The sequence below is a fragment of the Mobula hypostoma genome, chromosome 1 (assembly GCF_963921235.1).
Source record: "Mobula hypostoma chromosome 1, sMobHyp1.1, whole genome shotgun sequence".
NCBI classification, from domain to species: Eukaryota; Metazoa; Chordata; class Chondrichthyes; order Myliobatiformes; family Myliobatidae; genus Mobula; species Mobula hypostoma.
The window spans coordinates 86,471,267-86,492,332 of record NC_086097.1 but is presented as its reverse complement, the minus strand read 5'-3'; the positions used below and the strand labels follow the sequence as shown (position 1 = coordinate 86,492,332).

General features: G+C 41.8%; 1 protein-coding gene across 1 annotated transcript in view; it reads left to right on the top strand.

Moving 5' to 3' along the window:
* The window catches only part of map3k9 (mitogen-activated protein kinase kinase kinase 9), a 163,831-nt gene that overhangs the window by 107,371 nt on the left and 35,394 nt on the right, over positions 1 to 21,066 (top strand). The window contains exons 5-8 of the mRNA XM_063071999.1: positions 11,263 to 11,438; positions 12,314 to 12,554; positions 12,822 to 12,944; positions 19,524 to 19,677. Of these exons, the coding sequence (XP_062928069.1) occupies positions 11,263 to 11,438; positions 12,314 to 12,554; positions 12,822 to 12,944; positions 19,524 to 19,677 (694 nt within the window). The remainder of the gene's footprint in view (positions 1 to 11,262; positions 11,439 to 12,313; positions 12,555 to 12,821; positions 12,945 to 19,523; positions 19,678 to 21,066) is intronic.

The window sequence follows — 21,066 nt, the reverse complement described above, 5'->3', positions numbered from 1 at the left end:
ACCAATTGAAAAAGAAGCGTGGAGTATCTGAGATATGAATTTATGCCAGCACCAAGCAACCACAGCAGCCAATATGTCTGTTGTGTGAAAAGGTATTTTAAAATGAGGTGATGAAACCATCCAGGCTCCTGCACATTTGAAGACAATACACTCTGATAAAGCAAACAAGAACTTGGCTTAATCTAGGATTTTTATTCTGCCATATATATGAAGAAATTTTAGAATCAATAATATCAAAAAAGGATTTAGAGATGAAGATTGGTACCGCCTGAAATAGATACAGAAATTTAGGTAAAATAATCATCTTAATAGCATTGATTCAACCAATCAATGATGGGGACAGTGGGGACTATTTCGTAAGCAGTTGTTTAACATGATCAATTAAGGGTAAAAAGTTAACTTTAAATAGATCCTTATGCTCCTTAATAATTTTAACACCCAAATAAGTAAAATAATCAGGAACCAGTCTAAATGGTGATTGTCTATAGATTGTAACTTGCATATTTAATAGAAAAAGCTCACTCTTATTAAGATTCAATTTATAACCAGAAAAACTACTAAACTGAAGAAGTAGTAATATTACTGCAGGGATGGATTTCTCTGGATTAGAGATATACAGTAACAGGTTATCTGCATATAATGATACCTTATGCATCTCATTCCCACGAATAATGCCAAATATATTGGGTGAAGCACGAAGAGCGATTGCCGAGGGCTCCAAGGCAATATCAAATAGTAAAGGGCTTAAAGGACAGCCCTGTCTAGTACCTCAAAAAAGCCTAAAAAAGGGGGAATCTCTGATTATTGGTAAGTACAGAAGCCAAAGGTATATGATATATCAATTGGATCCAAGATATGAATTTTGGGCTAAAGTTGAGTTTCTCAAGGATGTTAAATAAATATTCCCATTCAACTCTATCAAACGCCTTCTCAGCATCAAGTGAAATAGCACATTCTGGAGTTTCAGATGAAGAAGTATATGCAATATTCATCAACCCCCTAACATTAAAATATGAATAACGATTTTTAATAAATCCTGTGTGGTCGTCAGAGACTATTTGTGGCAGTACATTTTCCAATCTAATTGCTAATATTTTGGAAAAAAATTTGGAGTCCACATTTAACAAGGATATAGGTCTATATGATGCACATTCAGTGGGGTTTTTATCTTTTTTAAGAATTGAAGAAATAGATGCTTCATAAAAAGATTGTGGTAATTTACTTACAAATAAAGCATCCTTAGAAATTCTACATAACCAAGGAGAAAGTAGACTTGGAAAAGATTTTAAAAATTCTACTGTATACCCATCCAGGCCAGGTGCTTTACCAGAATTCATTGAGGAAATTGCTTTTTTTATTTCTTCTTCCGTAATGAGTGTATCTAATGTTAAACATGATGTGGTAATTTCAGAATATTCAATTTTCTTAAAAATTCATGCATTATGGTAGAATCATCAGGAAATTCTGATTGGTATAAAGAGGTATAGAATTCTTGAAAAGATTTATTAATTTCGTCGTGGTCAACCGTCAAAGTACCATCCCGTTTATGAACTTTAATAATTTGACATATAGCCGAAGTAGCTTTCAATAAGGTTGGCCAGTAATTTACCCGATTTATGTCCATGTACAGAAAATTGACTCTTAGTTCTAAGTAATTGATTTTCAATTGGGGATGTTAATAACAAACTATGTTGCATCTGAAGTTCAACTCTCTTTTTGTAAAGCTCCAAATTAGAAGCAGCAGAATATTTTTTATCAATTTCTTTAATCTTGTCAACCAATGTATGTATTTCATTATTAATTCATTTTTTCAATCTAGCAGAATATGAAATAATTTGCCCACAGATATATGCTTTAAAAGTGTCCCATAATATCCCACTGGAAATTTCTTCCATAAAATTAATTGAGAAGAAAAAGGCTATATGTTCTTTAATAAAGTTAACAAAATTTAAGTCCTGAAGCAGAGTAGAATTGAACTGCCATTGTCTAGCGCTGGAAGTTACATCAGTTAATTTGATTGATAGTTTCAGGGGCGCATGATCAGAGATGGCAATTGTATCATTTTCACAGGCAGTAACAGACGAAACTAATTGAGAGTCAGTAAAGAAGTAATCAATTCTAGAGTAATTATGATATACTTGATTATTATATATAATGGGAACTCTTTATCATTAGGATATAAAAACCTACAAACTTCTAAAATTCTGGAATCAACTGAAAAGGAATTAATAAAAATAATGGATTTGCTTGGAAGTACCTGACTGGGCGCAGACGTGCCCATCGAGGTATTCAGGCAACAGTTAAAATCTCTGCCTTATCAACGTATATTCATTTAAATTAGGAAGAGATGCAAATAAGTGGTTAAAGAATTCAGGATAATCAGTATTTGGTGCATAGATATTAACCATAACAACTCTTAGTCTATAAAGTAAACTAGTAATTAACAGAAATCTACCACTCGGGTCTGAAATTGTTTCATAGTGAACAAATGAAATCGAGGAACCTATAAACATAGAGACTCCTTTCACCTTAGCCTGTGAATTGGAGTGAAACTGTTATTCTTTCCAAAACCTTAAAAAATGCTGATTATCCTCCTTACATGAGTTTCCTGGGCAAAGATAATCTGAGCATTCAATCTATGAAAAACATTAAAAATCTTCTTCCATTTAATCAGATGATTCAAACCATTCATATTCTATAAAACAAAGTTAATAATATTATCCATTGTACTTGAATAAACAATATGGTGTATAAAGGGTTAACCTTACTGCATAGGAAACTCATGAATCAGGAAAAGGGAAAAAAGTTTAAAGAGGAACCGGAAGTCATATTAAGTCATATTTGTAGTCTCAGATCAGACCAGATGGAAATCTAAACTAAAAATAGCCCCACCCTCATGCACAAAAGCCTAAAAAGTGGCCAATAGACAGTCAGAAAGCTATCTAGACACTTCCCTACTCCCATTTCTCTTGTAGACAAGTCTCCAAAATTGAAAAGAATTCAAAACACCACCCGCAGTCAAAACTTTGAGAAGAGAATGCCATAAAAAACACCAAACAAATGTTTAAAAAAAAACAGCCGTTTGCAAAACATTTTGAAAGGCAAGGTCTTGGAAAGTGAAACAGAATACAATCTTATTAATATTTCAAGAAAAAAAATCAATCAACAAATCAGATTCTTAATTATTTTCAAAAACAAATAATTGAAAATAAAATAATAAAGGGAGGAAAAAAAGGAACTTTAACATAAAAGCATGATAAATATCCATACTTCAATACAAAGTACGAGCATTATCAAACCAAGGGCAAAATTCTTCAAACTTTAAAAGTCCAAATCTAGCAACTGGTTATTAACTTATAAAACAAATGAATACAGACGTGAAAAAACAGTAAATTTATTAGACAGCTAAGATCGAACATTGATCCTCAAGAAATTGATGAGCTTCTTCCGTGGATTTAAACCATTTACGTGATTTATCAGGCAGAACAACCCTTAAGCGAGCTGGAAATAGCAGCAACACACATCAAAGTTGCTGGTGAACACAGCAGGCCAGGCAGCACCTCTAGGAAGAGGTACAGTCGACGTTTCAGGCCGAGACCCTTCGTCAGGACTAACTGAAGGAAGAGTTAGTAAGAGATTTGAAAGTGGGAGGGGGAGGGGGAGATCCAAAATGATAGGAGAAGACAGGAGGGGGAGGGATGGAGCCAAGAGCTGGATAGGTGATAGGCAAAAGGGATACGAGAGGATCATGGGACAGGAGGTCCGGGAAGAAAGACAAGGGGGGCTGGAACCCAGAGGATGGGCAAGGGGTATATTCAGAGGGACAGAGGGAGAAAAAGGAGAGTGAGAGAAAGAATGTGTGTATAAAAATAAATAACAGATGGGGTACGAGGGGGAGGTGGGGCATTAGCGGAAGTTAGAGAAGTCGATGTTCATGCCATCAGGTTGGAGGCTACCCAGACGGAATATAAGGTGTTGTTCCTCTAACCTGAGTGTGGCTTCATCTTTACAGTAGAGGAGGCCGTGGATAGACATGTCAGAATGGGAATGGGACATGGAATTAAAATGTGTGGCCACTGGGAGATCCTGCTTTCTCTGGTGGACAGAGCGTAGGTGTTCAGGAAAGCGGTCTCCCAGTCTGCGTCAGGTCTCGCCAATATATAGAAGGCCACATCGGGAGCACCGGACGCAGTATATCACCCCAGCCGACTCACAGGTGAAGTGTCACCTCACCTGGAAGGACTGTTTGGTGATAAGGGAGGAAGTGTAAGGTCATGTGTAGCACTTGTACCGCTTACAAGGATAAGTGCCAGGATGGAGATCAGTGGGGAGGGATGGGGGGGACGAGTGGACAACGGAGTCGCGTAGGGAGCGATCCCTGCGGAAAGCAGAGGAGGGGGGAGGGAAAGATGTGCTTAGTGGTGGGATCCTGTTGGAGGTGGCGGAAGTTACTGAGAATAATATGTTGGACCCGGAGGCTGGTGGGGTGGTAGGTGAGGACCAGGGGAACCCTATTCCTATTGGGGTGGCGGGAGGATGGAGTGAGAGCAAATGTACGTGAAATGGGGGAGATGCGTTTGAAAGCAGAGTTGATAGTAGAGGAAGGGAAGCCCCTTTCTTTAAAAAAGGAGGACATCTCCCTCGTCCTAAAATGAAAAGCCTCATCCTGAGAGCAGATGTGGTGGAGATGGAGGAATTGCGAGAAGGGGATGGCGTTTTTGCAAGAGACAGGGTGAGAAGAGGAATAGTCCAGATAGCTGTGAGAGTCAGTAGGCTTATAGTAGACATCAGTGGATAAGCTGTCTCCAGAGACAGAAAGATCTAGAAAGGGAAGGGAGGTGTTAGAAGTGGACCAGGTAAACTTGAGGGCAGGGTGAAAGTTGGAGGCAAATCTCCCGATGTGGCCTTCTATATATTGGCGAGACCCGACGCAGACTGGGAGATCGCTTTGCTGAACACCTACGCTCTGTCCGCCAGAGAAAGCAGGATCTCCCAGTGGCCACACATTTTAATTCCACATCCCATTCCCATTCTGACATGTCTATCTATGGACTCCTCTACTGTAAAGATGAAGCCACACTCAGGTTGGAGGAACAACACCTTATATTTCGTCTGGGTAGCCTCCAACCTGATGGCATGAACATCGACTTCTCTAACTTCCGCTAATGCCCCACCTCCCCCTCGTACCCCATCTGTTATTTATTTTTATACACACATTCTTTCTCTCACCCTCCTTTTTCTCCCTCTGTCCCTCTGAATATTCCCCTTCCCATCTTCTGGGTTCCCCCCCCCCCTTGTCTTTCTTCCCGGACCTCCTGTCCCATGATCCTCTCGTATCCCTTTTGCCTATCACCTATCCAGCTCTTGGCTCCATCCCTCCCCCTCTTGTCTTCTCCTATCATTTTGGATCTCCCCCTCCCCCTTTCAAATCTCTTACCAACTCTTCCTTCTGTTAGTCCTGACGAAGGGTCTCGGCCTGAAACGTCGACTGTACCTCTTTCTAGAGATGCTGCCTGGCCTGCTGTGTTCACCAGCAACTTTGATATGTGTTGCTTGAATTTCCAGCATCTGCAGAATTCCTGTTGTTTGGAAATAGCAGAGCTGGTTGGAACTTTCTTTGATAGAGCTCGGACATCACCGGTTTAAAAAGTGAACTTTCTCGCATTACCTCAGGACTGTAATCTTCAACCAAACGAAACATGAGGTCTTATGTTCAATAACCCCTTTCCAATGGGCAATTCGAATTAAATGCTCCTTGCTATGCACATAGAGGAATCGGAGTATGACATGTCGAGGTTTCAGTTCTTTAGAGGGTTTTGCTCTTAAAGCCCGGCGGGTGTGATCAAGTATAGGGGAAGTAGAAAATAAAGCTCCAGAGCCGAACACGTCCATTAAAAATTGAGAAAAAAATTTAGTAAGGTCACCACTCTCAACGTCTTCACGGAGTCCTATTATAGTGGTCGAAGTTAATTTCTTTTCCAACAAATCTAGCTTGCGGTCTCTCTGTCTACCAGCTTCATCAAGTTCAGGAGTTTGCCGTTGTTGTTTTTCACACTCCTGCTTAAGTGATCACAGTCTATTTTCGATCTCCTTTAATAATACTTCCAAATTAGAAAATCTTGTAAGGAATTTATCATTCAGGAGCTTCGACATAGCCTCCAAAGTGAGTTGAGGCTTGGGCTTCTTTCCTTCCATTTCCATTACCAGCTTCCTTGCCTTCAGCTAATGCCTTTTTCCCTCTGGTACTCATTTCCAGCGATTAAGAATCAAAGTTCAAGCATATAAAAGTGTTATAAACACTTTAATCTAGATAGTAGAAAGGTGGTAAGAAGATTGAAAAATGAATGGAGCAAAGCCAAAATGCGACTTACTCCATCTAATGTCCCAAGAGACTCCTCTTAACATACTTACCATTCGTTGTAATTCACAGACACCATCTTGTCCCAAAAAACCCAAGTGATTGTTTGTACAAATCATTAGATACTGTTATCACAGCGGTAAATAAAATCAAGTGCCACACTCTCAATTCTCGACTATTTCAAGTTTTATATTGAGAATGATGAACAGTTTGAACACTTGCTGTTGCACACAGAAGTCAGATGGCTCTCAAAAACTACCTGAGATGCTTTTTGAAACTGATTAACATTCTATAAAATCTCTAATGTTTTATTCAGTAATCAACTCAAGGATACAGTGGATTCTAGTTAATTTGAATCTTTAAAGACTATTTATTTGAGAAAACTCTTAAGGAACAAAATTAATTGAGAAAATAGGACTTCCGTCGTAAATTTTAGGACTATGCTACTTAATTGGGGGAGGCGACTGCTGATGAACAGTTTCTAACTAGCCTCAGGCACATGCACTTGTGTGGCCATTAGCCATGACACTGTGCTTAGAGTAAGCAGTTTTTAAATAGCGTCAGCTGTGTGTGCATGTGTTCAAAAAAAGCAGTGATTTTTGTCACTGATAGTTGGAGAGAAATAAACAGTAATACAATTCAGAACTGCATTGCTCACTGTGGTTTCTAGCAGTGAGGCTATTGTCAGTAAGTTGTGGGCATACTATGTGTTGATGCTGGAAGTGTGGTGACACTTTCTGGCTGCCCCCAGCTCATCTCAAACATCAACAATAAACACCGCAAAACAATGCATTTCTCTGTTTGTTTCAATTTCTCCATGTATATCTGACAATAAAGATAATTGTTAAGTGGTGCACTGGATCACATGTGTATCCAATGCGTGGATACACATGCGATGATTATAAAAGCATTAGGAGGAATTGGAGTTGATTTAATTGACAGATAGGAGATAAACCTGCATTCATACACATTGTACATCATGAAATTCCTTTTCTTCACAAACATCCACAAAAACAGGGGAGTGCCCCAAAGAATGAATGACAGTTAAATGTTAGAACCCTAACCCCCCCAGCCCCCACCATGCTCAAACAATAGCAAGGCAACGACTCACCCCTACCAGCAAAAACGCATCAGCACCCTCCACCAAGCACTTAAGCGTGCAGCAAGCATCAATAAAGAAACAGACTTGCACTACCCCAATGACCACCCATTCACCTGGTAATTTGACATACCACAGGCTCTCTGTCTTCCCCCTAATAAAGGAAAAAGAGGTGACCCTGTTTCACAGCAAGAGGGAGGCATAACAAACAACTCACTGACTTACGATGTTAAAGTCTGTTATGTCGCTCTTTCTGAGCACTGCGCCCAGAGAATCAGCCCCATAAAGGCACAGCTCTCCAGACACACAGGCCACGGCAGCTAACTCGCTGCTCCCAATGTTCTGTGTTCTCCCGTGACACCTCAGTCAGAAATAATATTAAAAATATCTCTCCAAAAAGTTTCCAAAGTAGGACAAGACCAAAACATATGAGTTAAAGAGGCTATCTGCCCCGAACATCTATCACAAAAAGGATTAATATGCGAGTAAAAACGCGCTAACTTATCTTTGGACATATAGATATCTCTCCTCACCCTATTACTGCTATCTTTGGACTTCCTAAAATTTCTAGTAATCTTTCCCCTTCAGCCCGTAGAATGATCGCATTTCTTACTTTAATGGCGAAAAGATGTATTTTACAACATTGGAAAGAGCTTAATGCTCCAACTACCTTTTTTTGGTTCTCTCAGACGATTTTATGTTTGAATCTGGAGAAAATTAGAAGCAACCTTTATGATTCTTCATTTAAATTTGAACAGATTTGGGGACCTTTTATTCGATACTTTCATTTAATGTAATACATACCCTTCTTGTTTTTTTTCACTGTTTTTAATGGAGGTCGGGATTGAGGACGTGATTTTAAGTTTAACTCTGTTTGGTTTCAAGTTAGCCCATTGCTTTGCTTTGCTTTTAGTTAGTTGCACGGTGGGTTTTTTTTTGGGGTTTTTTTTTCTTTTTTTTTCCATTGATATATATATAAAATTTAGTATACTATTATGTTATCTTGGTTTTTTATGTTTAAATTACATTGTTTGTAGTATTTTTTTTGGTATTGATACCTTCTGGAATTTTATTATATTTTAACATTGTATTAATGTTTATATGGTTTACCTTTTTGTATACTTATTCAATAAAAAGATTTAAAAAGAAAAAAAGAAAAGACACCTCAGTCAGGGGCACCGGCCTAGAATCCGCACGTCTCCAGAGCCACCAAAGTCTGGCACCCTGAAGGGGTGCTAGTCTTCCAGGCCGTATTCTTGGGACATCAAAAAGCGGCCGGTTGTGAGGCCCTGAGAGCAGGTCCCATTCCTGCAAAGAACCAAATTCAAAGTGTAACTTCGGGTCAGAACCTTGAAAAGGAAAAAGAGAGCTATGAAAGATAGAAATAGAGCTGTTTTTGAAGATGCAAGCAAAGTAGTCGCTGTTTAGCACCATCTTGACTTTGCTCCACCCCTCTGATTCTACTATTCACCTGCATGCTTGGGGAAATTAACAGTAGCTAATTAACCCACATATCTTCAACGTGTGGAAGGAGACCAGAGTGCCCAGAGAATATCTGCATAGTCACAAACTACACTACAAGGGTGGTGGGATCGAAGCCAGGTCTTTGCCGCTGTGCCACTGTGTCTTTTATTTATCCCAGTAACTGTTTTAGTTGCAGGCACAACTCAAATCTAGTGAAAGGGTTGCAGACTGCATCTGATCAAACTGAAGGAATGCAACGTAATGTGCAGACTTTCATTTAGCACTGCAGCAATTCCTAGAGAATCTATACAAAAGTTAAAGCTTGGGGGATGCTCATAACCATACTTGGACTTCAGCATTTTCATGCTGCTTCTGCACATTTCTCAGCCTGATGCCTGAAGGCACCATTTCCAGGTTACGATTCCAAGTGTGGAAGCATTTCTTTAGACCTTCAATCAAGGCACATTTTCCATGAGTGAATTTAACAGTGATTGCAGTCTAACCCATGGTCCCATTGAATCCTCATTAATATAATTCATTACAGGTCCTTTTCATGAAAATCTGAATTAGGATCTAGGATTAATAATCCAGGAGCATGCTTTTAATTTCCAACAAACCAATGAGGGAATTTGTATTCAATTATTTGAAATAAATTGGGACTCAATAGCAGTGACCGTGAAAGGACTAGATTTTGGCTTAAGACAAAACTATCCATTTCACTGAGGAAATAAGGCGGTGCTTTCCTATTCTGGCCTTGCTGTAACTCCCATAGCATCCAAAATTTGGTTGACTCTGAACTGGATTAGGAATTGGGTGTGGCCAACAAAAATCATCTTTGCTCAGATCATAAGCAGAATTTTCCATAAGGAAAAAGTCAACCTAAGTAGGGTCTCTGAATTGTTATGCTTCACAGAAGAAGCAATGCCCTGTTTTGTGTTTAACATTGATGATGGATCTGAAATTGATTAATCCTGCCCTCCTGATGAAGGGTCTTGGCCTGAAACATTGACTGTTCGTTTCCATGGATGCCGTCCGACCTGCTGAGTTCATCCAGCGTGTTGTGCATGTGAGTTTGTAAATCTGGTGGGAGCAAAGAGTGTTGGGAATGTTAAGGATGGGGCGTCGCAGGAGGGGTGTGAGGCAGGTGGCAGAGAAGGAGTGCCAGGGCGGGTGGGGTGGGTGTGGCATGGATATAGAGTCATCCATCCCTGTTTTCCAATTAAGTCCTCTAAGGATAAATATCTTAAACAAATGATATCAGAGAAATAAATTATACAATTCCTCATAAAGGTGTAAAACTGGATTAGAAAATAATCTAATGATGAAATAAAGGCATATTTTTGAAGTATAATTTGTGCCCCTTCTGTATATATTACCTTCCTTCAATAGCCAATTAGAAATAAGGGGAACAAAAGTAAAAATATTTCTGAAATGTGTTCTCCTTGTCAAGTGTGCTGCCTCACAGGCTGAGTTGCTTTGAGCAGGATCCTGCTAATTTGAATCTGCTAAGTGTTGCCATTAGGGTATTGGCCTATGCACAGAAGGGATATCATTGTAGAAAACATGTTAAATGCCTATCTCTGTTAGACTGATCAGTAACTGTTCTATTCTCATTGTGGAAAATATGGAAAAGATTGGAGATTGCGATATTTTTAAGATGTGGAAAATGACTGAAAGGGGGGTTTATTATTACAGTCCATATTAGAAGTAAGAAAAGCTCTCAGCATAGTGACAGCTAGTTGGAGCTGTTGTCTCACATTTCCAGTGATCCCAGTGCAATCCTGAACTCTGGCGTCTCACATTTCCAGTGATCCCAGTGCAATCCTGAACTCTGGCGTCTCACATTTCCAGTGATCCCAGTGCAATCCTGAACTCTGGCGTCTCACATTTCCAGTGATCCCAGTGCAATCCTGAACTCTGGCATCTCACATTTCCAGTGATCCCAGTGCAATCCTGAACTCTGGCGTCTCACATTTCCAGTGATCCCAGTGCAATCCTGAACTCTGGCGTCTCACATTTCCAGTGATCCCAGTGCAATCCTGAACTCTGGCACTGGCACTGTGGATTTTTGCCAGGTGCACTGGTGTCCCCCTACATCTGAAAGATGTGCTTGTTGGTAGGTAAGTTGGCTGCTAGAAAGTTCTCCAAATATGATAGACACTGAACGAGTTGATGGGAATGCAGGGAGCAAGATTACCTGGACAATTACTGGGGGAATGGTGCTGCTTGGTGAACTGACAGAGACCTGATGAACTGAAATGGCCTAGTTTTATGTTGCAAGGCAATAGAAAATAATGGAATATGAAATAATAATAGAATTGAATTGATGCTTTTACTTCAGATTGCTGGAATGCTGATCCTCACTCTCGTCCATTGTTTCCCTGCATCTTGGAGAAGCTCACTGCCATTGAGGAATCTGGCTACTTTGAAATGCCTCAGGATTCATTCCACTCGCTGCAGGAAGAATGGAAGCTGGAGATACAGGAAATGTTTGAGGAACTTAGAGAAAAGGAGAAGGTAAGACATTTAATGGGATTCGTTAACTACTTCCCCTTGCTCCTATTTTTTTCATTCTCCCCCCTTCCTGTGTGAAATAGGAGCAGGTGCTGGACACGTGACCCTTGAGCAACACAAAATGTGCTGGAGGAACTCAACAGGTCAGGCAGCATCTATTGTGTGAAATAGACAGTCGACATTTCGGTTGAGACCCTTCATCGAACTTTCTCTCCATAGTTGCTGCCTGACCTGCTGAGTTTCTCCAGTGCTGTGTGTGTTGCTGCAGTCTTTTGTTTCTTAATGTGATCCTTGAACCTGCTGTAATCCTCAGGATGATTATGGCTGAATCTCCTTTCTAGTCTATTTCCCGTACAACTCACCTATTTGCTCTCCAAATTTCTTGGTCTAACTTGCCTATTTCTTTGTGATGGGTCCACCTCAAAAAGCTATTTGAATGTCAATACTTGCCAACGTTTCATAAAATAAATTGTTTTCCACACTTCCTACCGAAGCAGATGATGTTATGCTTCCAGGCATTAGATTTTGTCTACCATCTTCTTACCTAAACCCATGTCCATACTTTAGTAACTTGTGTGTGCACCCCATTTACTTCCTTATGTGGCACTGCATTGTAAGTAAACTTAAATATGTGAGACATGGCTCCCCTATCTGGGTCATGGAGACTCAAAGCACAGAAACAGGCCCCTTACCCTCCGAGTTCTATGCCCATCAAAAGGCACTCGTGTACATGATTCCCATTTTATTCTCCCCACATTTGCATTAATTCCTCTCCCCCTCCCCACTGGATTCATTTCTCACCCACATGCTGTGGGGAATATAATCGACTTGCAGACCTGCACGCTTTTGGTCACTATCTAAGAATCTGCGTTCACCAGGAACTGCGCAGCTGGGAGGAGGAGCTGTCTCGGGCAGCCTTGCAGCAGAAGAATCAAGAGGAGCTGCTGCGGCGCCGGGAGCAGGAGCTGGCCGAGCGGGAGATTGACATTCTGGAGCGGGAGCTCAATATCATCTTCCACCAGCTGCACCAGGAGAAACCCAAGGTGAAGAAACGGAAGGGCAACTTCAAAAAGAGCAGGCTCAAACTCAAGGATGGCAACCGGATCAGCCTTCCCTCTGGTGGGTATCACTGTCAGAGCATCTTCCCTCTACCCCAGCGAGCAGTGGGTACACCACATGCTCATTACATTGGACCGTTAATAAGCCCGTGCTTTAAATGGTAGGGAATCAATCTTGCTTTCCTATCGCTCTCCCCAACCCTTGTGCCCACCAACAGGACTTCTCATCCACGGCTTCCCCCTGCCTCCCTGTTCCCTGCCTCCATACCTCTCTCCCTCCCCACGTTTCTCCGAAGCTGTTTCTGAATTCTTTTGAAATTTTGTCCAGATTTCCAGCATAAGATCACCGTGCAGGCTTCTCCCACTCTGGACAAGAGGAAGAGTCTGATCAGCAGCAGCTTGAGCCCCCCTGCAAGCCCCACCATCATCCCACGACTCAGGGCATTTCACTGTGAGTACTATTTCATACACAGATTGAGCGTTGCTTCCAGATTGTTCACATATTATTTTAAAGAGAGTAATAAACCAACTGTTGTTTGACACTCAGCAGAATTCCTCAGACCATTGGCCACCTGTTGCTCTCAGCATGTAATTTTTATACAATACATGAAAATCAAACTGGTATAGGAAAACACACATAGCATTACTGAAAGTCCTGATGAAGGGTCTTGGCTCGAAATGTCGACTGTACCTCTTGCTATAGATGCTGCCTGGCCTGCTGCGTTCACCAGCAACTTTTGTATGTGTTGCTTGAAATTCCACATCTGCAGATTTCCTCGTGTTTGGGTTTTCCTCTCTTGCTTTTTGCTAGCTACCTCCTCACCTGTGCCAGCAGTTTACACAGTTGTTGAAAGTAAAACAAGATAGTAGCCCTCACAGAACCAAGATCGCAGTGAAGTTCTTCTCTGCTATCAAATTATGTTCTTTGACATTTGCCTTTTGTAGGTCACTGTTAACTCTGTCAGTTGCAATTAATGCTTGAATCACCATAAGTCCACTAATGTCGAGGTTTATTATCAAGCTAATGTAGAGTTTTATAACCAAGCTAAGTGAGCTATCTTACTTTGTTGTGGAACCTCAAGTTACTTGCTCTCAAGTAGGGCTCTAATCACCAGAAACTTCCCATAGCTTCTGCCTGTTAATAACAAACAACCACATTCCAAAAGGGGGCATTTATGATTGCTTGTAAAGAGAGATTGGTTCTTGGGAGGTGGCTGGAGAGATTGCAACAGGCTTAGATTCATAGTTCCCATTGCGGGCACCAGATGGCAGTATTTATAACCCATTCAACGCAATAAGAACCATCCGCTCTGGTTTTGCACTGTGGCAGCAATCTTTCAGCTGTCATTGAAGGTCACATTGGCACAGAGATCTGCATCAAACATGTTGGTACAGGCTGATCTTACCTTTGTGTTTGTCTGTTGTGGGGGGGGGGGGCAGGGTGAGTTGGAGGGGGGAGGCCGGCAATGAAAACTGAAACAAATTGATGAATTCAGTCCAACACTAGCAGATTTAGTGTTATTTAGTGTTACTCCCTCCTGCCCTATCTGAGTGCTTGTGTGCAAACACATATCTGCACTGGATCTAATTTTTGTTCATCGTCAGATTAATCAATACTTGACTTGCTGTACGTACCTTCGTACATACCGGCTACATAGGAAAATGCATGGAGGATGTTACCGCGATTAAACACTACTCTACCAGGGCAAACCAGAAACCGTGTCTGACTGACGAGATTCATACACTGTTTGGGGATTTGAACGCTGGCTTCAGATCAGGGGATGAGACAACTCTAAAGTCAGCAAGATCTGCGCTTTCCCAGCCCATCAAGAAGGCAAAGCAAGAGCACTCAGAAAATTCATAGACACCTTTGTGACAACAGGGACACAGAGCGTATATGGCAAGGTTTACAAATAGTAACAGATTGGAAGTCCATCCCGTGTGTCAACAACAGTGATGCCTCCCTTCTTGACAGGCTGTATGTCTTCTATGCACGATTGGACGTCATGTGACATCGAGAAAAGCCCCTGCTGCCCCCGTGGAACAAGCACCCTGTCTGGCCGCATTCGAGGTGAGGAGCATCTTGGCCAGGGTAAACCCATGCAATGCTGCAGAACCAGGCAACGTACCTGGTCAGGTGCTGAGGGTTTGTGTGGCACAGCTTAAAAGAGCTCTTAACGGACATCTTTAACATCTCTTTGAAACCTTCCACCATTCCTGCAAGTTTCAAGGCAGCCACCATCATTCTGTTTCCTACAACAGTGATGGTAACTGGCCTAAACTATTACTCGCCAAGGACACTGACCTCAACAATCGTGAAGTGCCTTGAGTGGCAGGTTATGGATCAGATAAAATCCCACCTTCCAGCTACATTGGACCCTTCACAGTTTGACTACCACTTAAACTGGTGCACTGAAGATGCCATAGCCTTGGCCATCCACTCTGTCCTGTCCCACTTTGAAAATGATGCCTCACACACCAGGATGCTGTTCATTGACTTCAGCTCAGCACTTAACACTGTCATCCTTCAAAGGCTGGTGGGTGAACTGTCCTCATTACGACTCAACACCCCTCTCCGTAGCTGGATCTCGGATTTTAGTCCGAGCTGGCAACAGCATCTCAAGTTCCATCACATTGAGCACTAGTGCCGCGGGGCCCCCCCCCCCCCCCCCAGTGCTGGGTGATCAGCCACTGCTGTTTATGCATCTGAATCACAACTACACTGCCAGATCCAGTTCAACCGCATTATCAAGTTCACTGATGATACCACACTGGCCTCATCAACAACAATGATGTGTCAGTATATAGGGAGAAAGTTGAGAGGCTTGTCAAATAGTGTGAGTACAATAACCTGAGTCTCAACATGGACAAGGCAAAAGAGATGATTGTGGACTTCAGGAAGGCACAGTGCGACCACTCTCCATTGCACATCGATGGCTCTGCTGTGGAGAGAATATCTTGGTGCGCTCATACCAGGCGATCTAACCTGGACTCACAACACCTCCTCACTAGTCAAGAAGGCATAGCTGCATTTACACTTTCTGAGGAGACTGAAGCTTGCAGGCTCCCTGCCCCCCATTCTAACAAGCTGCACAAACGCCATCAAGAGTGTCTTGTCTGGCTGCATCATTGTGTGGTGTAGAAGCTGCAAGGCATTAGATCGCAAAACCCTACAGAGGATAATTAAAAACCGCCGAGAGGATCACCATGGTCTGTCCTCTCATTGTGACATTTACTGGGAACATTGTTATACAAAGAGCCTGAAGCATTGTTGAGGACATCCCACAATCTCTTTGACCCTCTACTGTCAGGAAGGAGGTACAGGAGCTTCAGAACCAGGACTGCCGGGCTGGGTAACAACTTCTTCCCCCAGGCAGTGAGACTAATTAATACCCTTGAAACCACTGAGGCCTCATCACTAGAACATTGAGCTGTTTACTTGTTATTGCACTGTTTACCGTTTACCTGTGCAGCGCACTAAATGTATTTTGGATTATATTTTATGAACTCATTTGTGGTAACTTCTTCCCCCAGGCAGTGAGACTAATTAATACCCTTGAAACCACTGAGGCCTCATCACTAGAACAGTGAGCTGTTTACTTGTTATTGCACTGTTTACTGTTTACCTGTGCAGCGCACTAAATGCATTTTGGATTAAATTTTATGAACTCATTTGTGGTAATATTTTATGTGCTATGTGTGTATATTTTATGGGTGTACCATGGTTCAGAGGAACATAGTTTCGTTTGATTGTATATATGTAATGGTGTCGAGGTTCTCATTGACGTCGACGATGGACGAACACATATATGTACAGTCAGTCGATAATAAACTTGGAACTTGAACTTGCAGGAGGATGCTCCTGGATGACTGGATGGTTGTAATGATATAAGTAATTTAAATACAGTGGGACATTTCAGAACAGTACATTTTGGCCCAATTAACTGGCTGCCCCAATTAGCATGAAGTTTCATTGAAATAGTTATAAAACACAAGAAAATGCAAGCTACAGTTTAACTGAGTAACAAGTTATGCAGTTAACTAAAATACAGAACAAATCAGAACATTATCAGTACCACTACAGTATTATAAAACTGTGTATTTGTTCCTAATTGTTATCAATGGAGGAATTCATCCAGTGTGCCTGTACATTGTTGCATTCTTTTGATTGATTGTAAATGAACAAAAGTGAGTGCAGACACCCATTGTAGATAATGGACTGCATACAATGCTTTCGATGATTACATCCTCCAAATCTTCATTTTCTTTGTGACATTCAAGATAATTGTTAATACCCTCAAATCTTTCATAGTTCCTAACTTGTTGAAATAGGAAATCGTTTCATTTTCTCTCCCGGCTGTTCCTTGCATCTCAAAGCCTGAATGCTTGAAACCGCATTAAACAAAACAGTTCTGAATTGTCTTAATGCTTATTTCTCACCAATTATCAGTGATAAGAATCACGTCTTTTAGAACTCAAGGCATGAAACTGATGCTCTTTAAAAACTGCTCACTCTAAGCTCAGTGTAGTGTCTTAACGGGCATGCATCTGACTCTAGTTAGAAATTGTTCAGCAGAAGTCTCCTACCCCAATTAAGCAGCATGACATTTCAACGAAAATAAGAGAATCCCAGCTATTTTCTCAGTTAGTTTTTTGTTCTTTACGAGTTGTCCCAAATAGGGTCATTGTCAGAGTGTGCCAGTGATAGAGTATGAAGGCTTTGGCTTAACAGGCTTCAGCGTGAACAGGGGAAGGCACAGTTAAGAAGAGGCAAACCTTTTTCTTTATTGGTATAGAGTAGTTAGGGGGAATCCTTCTCCTGTCAGATGTGGGAATTCAGGATACCTGACAGTTTCCCTGACAACTACATCTGCGGGAAGTGCACCCAACTTCAGCGCCAGACTGACCGGGTCAAGGAGTTGTAGCTGGAGTTGGATGTACTCAAGATCATCAGGGAGCTGAAGGTATTATAGATGAGACTTTTGAAGAGGTGGCCACACCCAGAGTACAGGGTTTGGACAGTGGATGGGAGACTACCAGGAGAGGTAAAGGGATTAGGAAATCAGTGCAAGGTTCCCCTGTGACCATTCCCCTCAGCAACTGGTACTGCTGGAAGGGATGGCCCATCTGATCATTGTAGCAGCTGCCAGGCTGGTGGCACTGTGGCTGGCCCTGAGCCTCGACAGGGAAGGGTAAAGCAGTATGGTAATTATAAGGGACTCGATGGTTAGGGGGACAGAAAGGAGATTCTGTGGCCGCAAACGAGGGATCAGGATGGTGTGTTGCCTCCCAGGTGCTAGAGTCCAAGATGTATCGGAGCAGCTGCAGGATATTCCATAGGGGAAGGGGGAACAGCCAGAGTTCGTGATGCATATTGGCATCAGTGACATAGACAGAGAAGGGGAAGAGGTCCTATGCAGTGAGGTTATAGACTTAGAAAAGAGGCTGAAGAGAAGGACCTCCAAGGTTGTCATCTCTGGATTACACCCTGTGCCAGGGGCTAGTGTAGGGAGGAGTGGGGTGATGGCATGGATGAATGAGTGGCTGCAGAGATGGTGCAGGGGGAAGGGTTTCAAGTTCTTGGATCAGTGCCAGGATGGAGATAAGTGGGGGGGTCTTGAATGGTAGTGAGGGAGGTGAGTAGGGGCAGGTGTAGCAATAGTTCCACTTGCAAGGATCTCCCTCCTGGCACTAACCCTTGAAAATGAAACAAGTGCTACACCTGCCCCTACACCTCTTCCCTCACTGCTGTTCAGGGCCCCAAATAAGCCTTCCAGGTGAGGTGACACTTCACCTGTGAGTCTGCTGGGGTCATCTACTGTATCCAGTGCTGCCCGTGTGGCCTCCTGTATATCGGTGAGACACGACATAGATTGGGATTCTGCTTCGCCGAGCACCTACATTCCGACTGCCAGAAAAAGTGGGATCTTCTAGTGGCCACCCATTTTAATTCCACTTCCCATTCCCATTCTGACATGTCAATCCATGGCCTCCTCTACTGTTGTGATGGGGCCTCACGGGTTGGAGGAGCAACACCGTGTATTCCGTCTGGATAGCCTCCAACCTGGTGACGTGAACTTCGATTTCGCTAACTTGTGGTAATGCCCCCCTCCCTTCACCCCTACACCCTCCCTCTGGTGATCCTCCCCCGTTTCTTTCCTCCATGGCCTCTGTCCTCCCCTATTAGGTTCCCCCTTCTCCAGCCCTGTATCTCTTTCGCCAATCAATTTCCTAGCTCTTTACTTCACCCTTCCCCCTTTCCTGGTTTCACCTATCACCTTGTGGCTCTTCCTCCCCTCCACTCACTTTCTTACTCTGACTCCTCGGCTTTTTTTTACTTCAGTCCTGATGAAGGGTTTCGGCCTGAAACATCGACTGTACTCTTTTCCGTAGATGCTACCTGGCCTGCTGAGTTCCTCCAGCAATTTGTGTGTGTTGAATGGAAAATACTGGTTCAAATTGTTAGGAATTGTGGTAAAAAAGGAAAAATTAATAAAATTTCCACTAAATAATCATATTTACTGATGTTTTAGAAGGCATATTCTACAAATTTATTCATTTTCTAAAATATGAGAGCTAACTATTATAATTTGTGTAACTAGATTTTCATATACAATGCAATGTGTCTGTTTGGCATCATTGATTAAAGAGTAGAAAATTGAATCGGTGTTTATTAGTCCTGATATGTTCCTGTACTGATAATCTATGGGGCTGGGAGTTGTGCAATCCAGTCACTTCCTTATGGTTAAATAGATTGTTGACTGTCATCATCAGAGTCTGCATGAGAAGCTCAGCCATGTGAGTGAGAGCCCAGAGGGTTAGAGAGGGTAGGGAAGAGTGGGTCACCAGACATTGGGGCTTTGATACATAATAGATTGATTCCAAGCTATATGTAGTTAGCTCTAGTAGATTGAAACCTTGCTAGGCAAAGTGAATAAAAATTCAACATGTTGAATAACCTTAAATTATTTTGCCAGTGACTGATATGAAACTACTGGGATAAACGGCCATCTTTTTAACCTCTTCATAGTAACACCAGGTGAAAGCAATAAGACCTGGGGCCGCAGTTCAATGTTTCAGCGAGAAGAGTGTGATGAAGATGAGAAAAAGGGGCATAAAAAGAAAGGTTGGACCTGGGGCCCCAGCTCTTTGTACCAGAAGGACCTTGGTGGTGTGGAAGAGAGGTAAGAGAAGAACCTTTAATTTCTATTGCTGTCGCTGCACAAGAATCTTTCTTTTTAATGTGATGTCATAAAGGTCATGTATTTTCAGATTTAAAAAATGATTCGTGATGGATAATCCTATGAAGTTAATGGTACTCTGCATCTGTGGGTCACAGATAGACTATGTGTCCCTAGCCTAGCGCATACTCTGTCCATTGGTGTTCTTTTTTTAAATCTTACTTTGTTTGTTTTGTTCTTTCCATGTAGCCTGAGGTAGAAAAACCCTAAAAGGCTAGGGGAAGAGGTGTGACTGAGCCTGATTTTGAGGGAATCCTCTTAGCTCCCAGAAATCATGGTGTAATTTAATGTGTTGACATCTTTGAGTACAACCTGCTTCAGTTGCTTGACACATTGCTGTGTGGTTTCCACACGGATCTCCTTTACAAAGTTCCACAACCAGGAATCTTTGGATCCTTGCCAATGTTCAGACCACGTGCCTGCACAGTTGTCACAAGCATCAAACCTGTCTTCTTCAGGTAAAATACTGATTTATTTTCACTGGAAATGTTTTCTACATTTTTTTTTGGGATGTCACTATGTGTTGATCATGTAAGATTAAGTGCTTGTTTCATTAATTATTTATGAGTACATAATGATATTAATCTAACTACCACAACATCAATAACTCTCTTGCAAATAACTCCCATTGTCAGAGTTGTTAGAGCTAATAACCAATATCTTTCAATTTTGCCACACATTATCAAGTTCAAGTTTATTGTCATTTAACCATATGCATGTACACAGTTAAATGAAGCATTGTTCCTGTGAAGCATTTTTCCTGCAAAACATAGTACATATAGACATACACAGCATGTTACTCTCTAATCAACTGATCTGTGTTTGAGTGTCATGTTCCAGCTGCTCTATTTAGTTTTGTCTGTACTAACTTGCACATCTACTCTTATGACTTGTATGTCTGCACTCCCGGATCCCATTATTCCTGTTCCTGTATTCACTATTCTTACAGAATGTGACCTCTTTTTGTTCTGGCAACAATACACCACTTCAAACTCAACCTGAAGTGAATTATTTATAAACCACAATTGCCTTCCTCAAGCACATCAGTGGTATGAATTCTGTTGCATGCTTTGTGTGTCACATTGCATTCCTGTATTGTTCACACACTTTAGACTAGACTGAAATATCCTTTTAAGTCTGCCTCACAGGATGAACACCCATCCCCTGGAACTGTAAGCAAGATAGTATTTATGGAACAACTTCCAAATATCTACAGGACATGTCATTGATAAGTTCCTGTTACTCTACTAGCCTGCATATTTGCTCCAGTACTGCTAATTGTCTGAGATCCTCCACATCAATCTTAATAAGACCATAAGACATAGGAGAAGA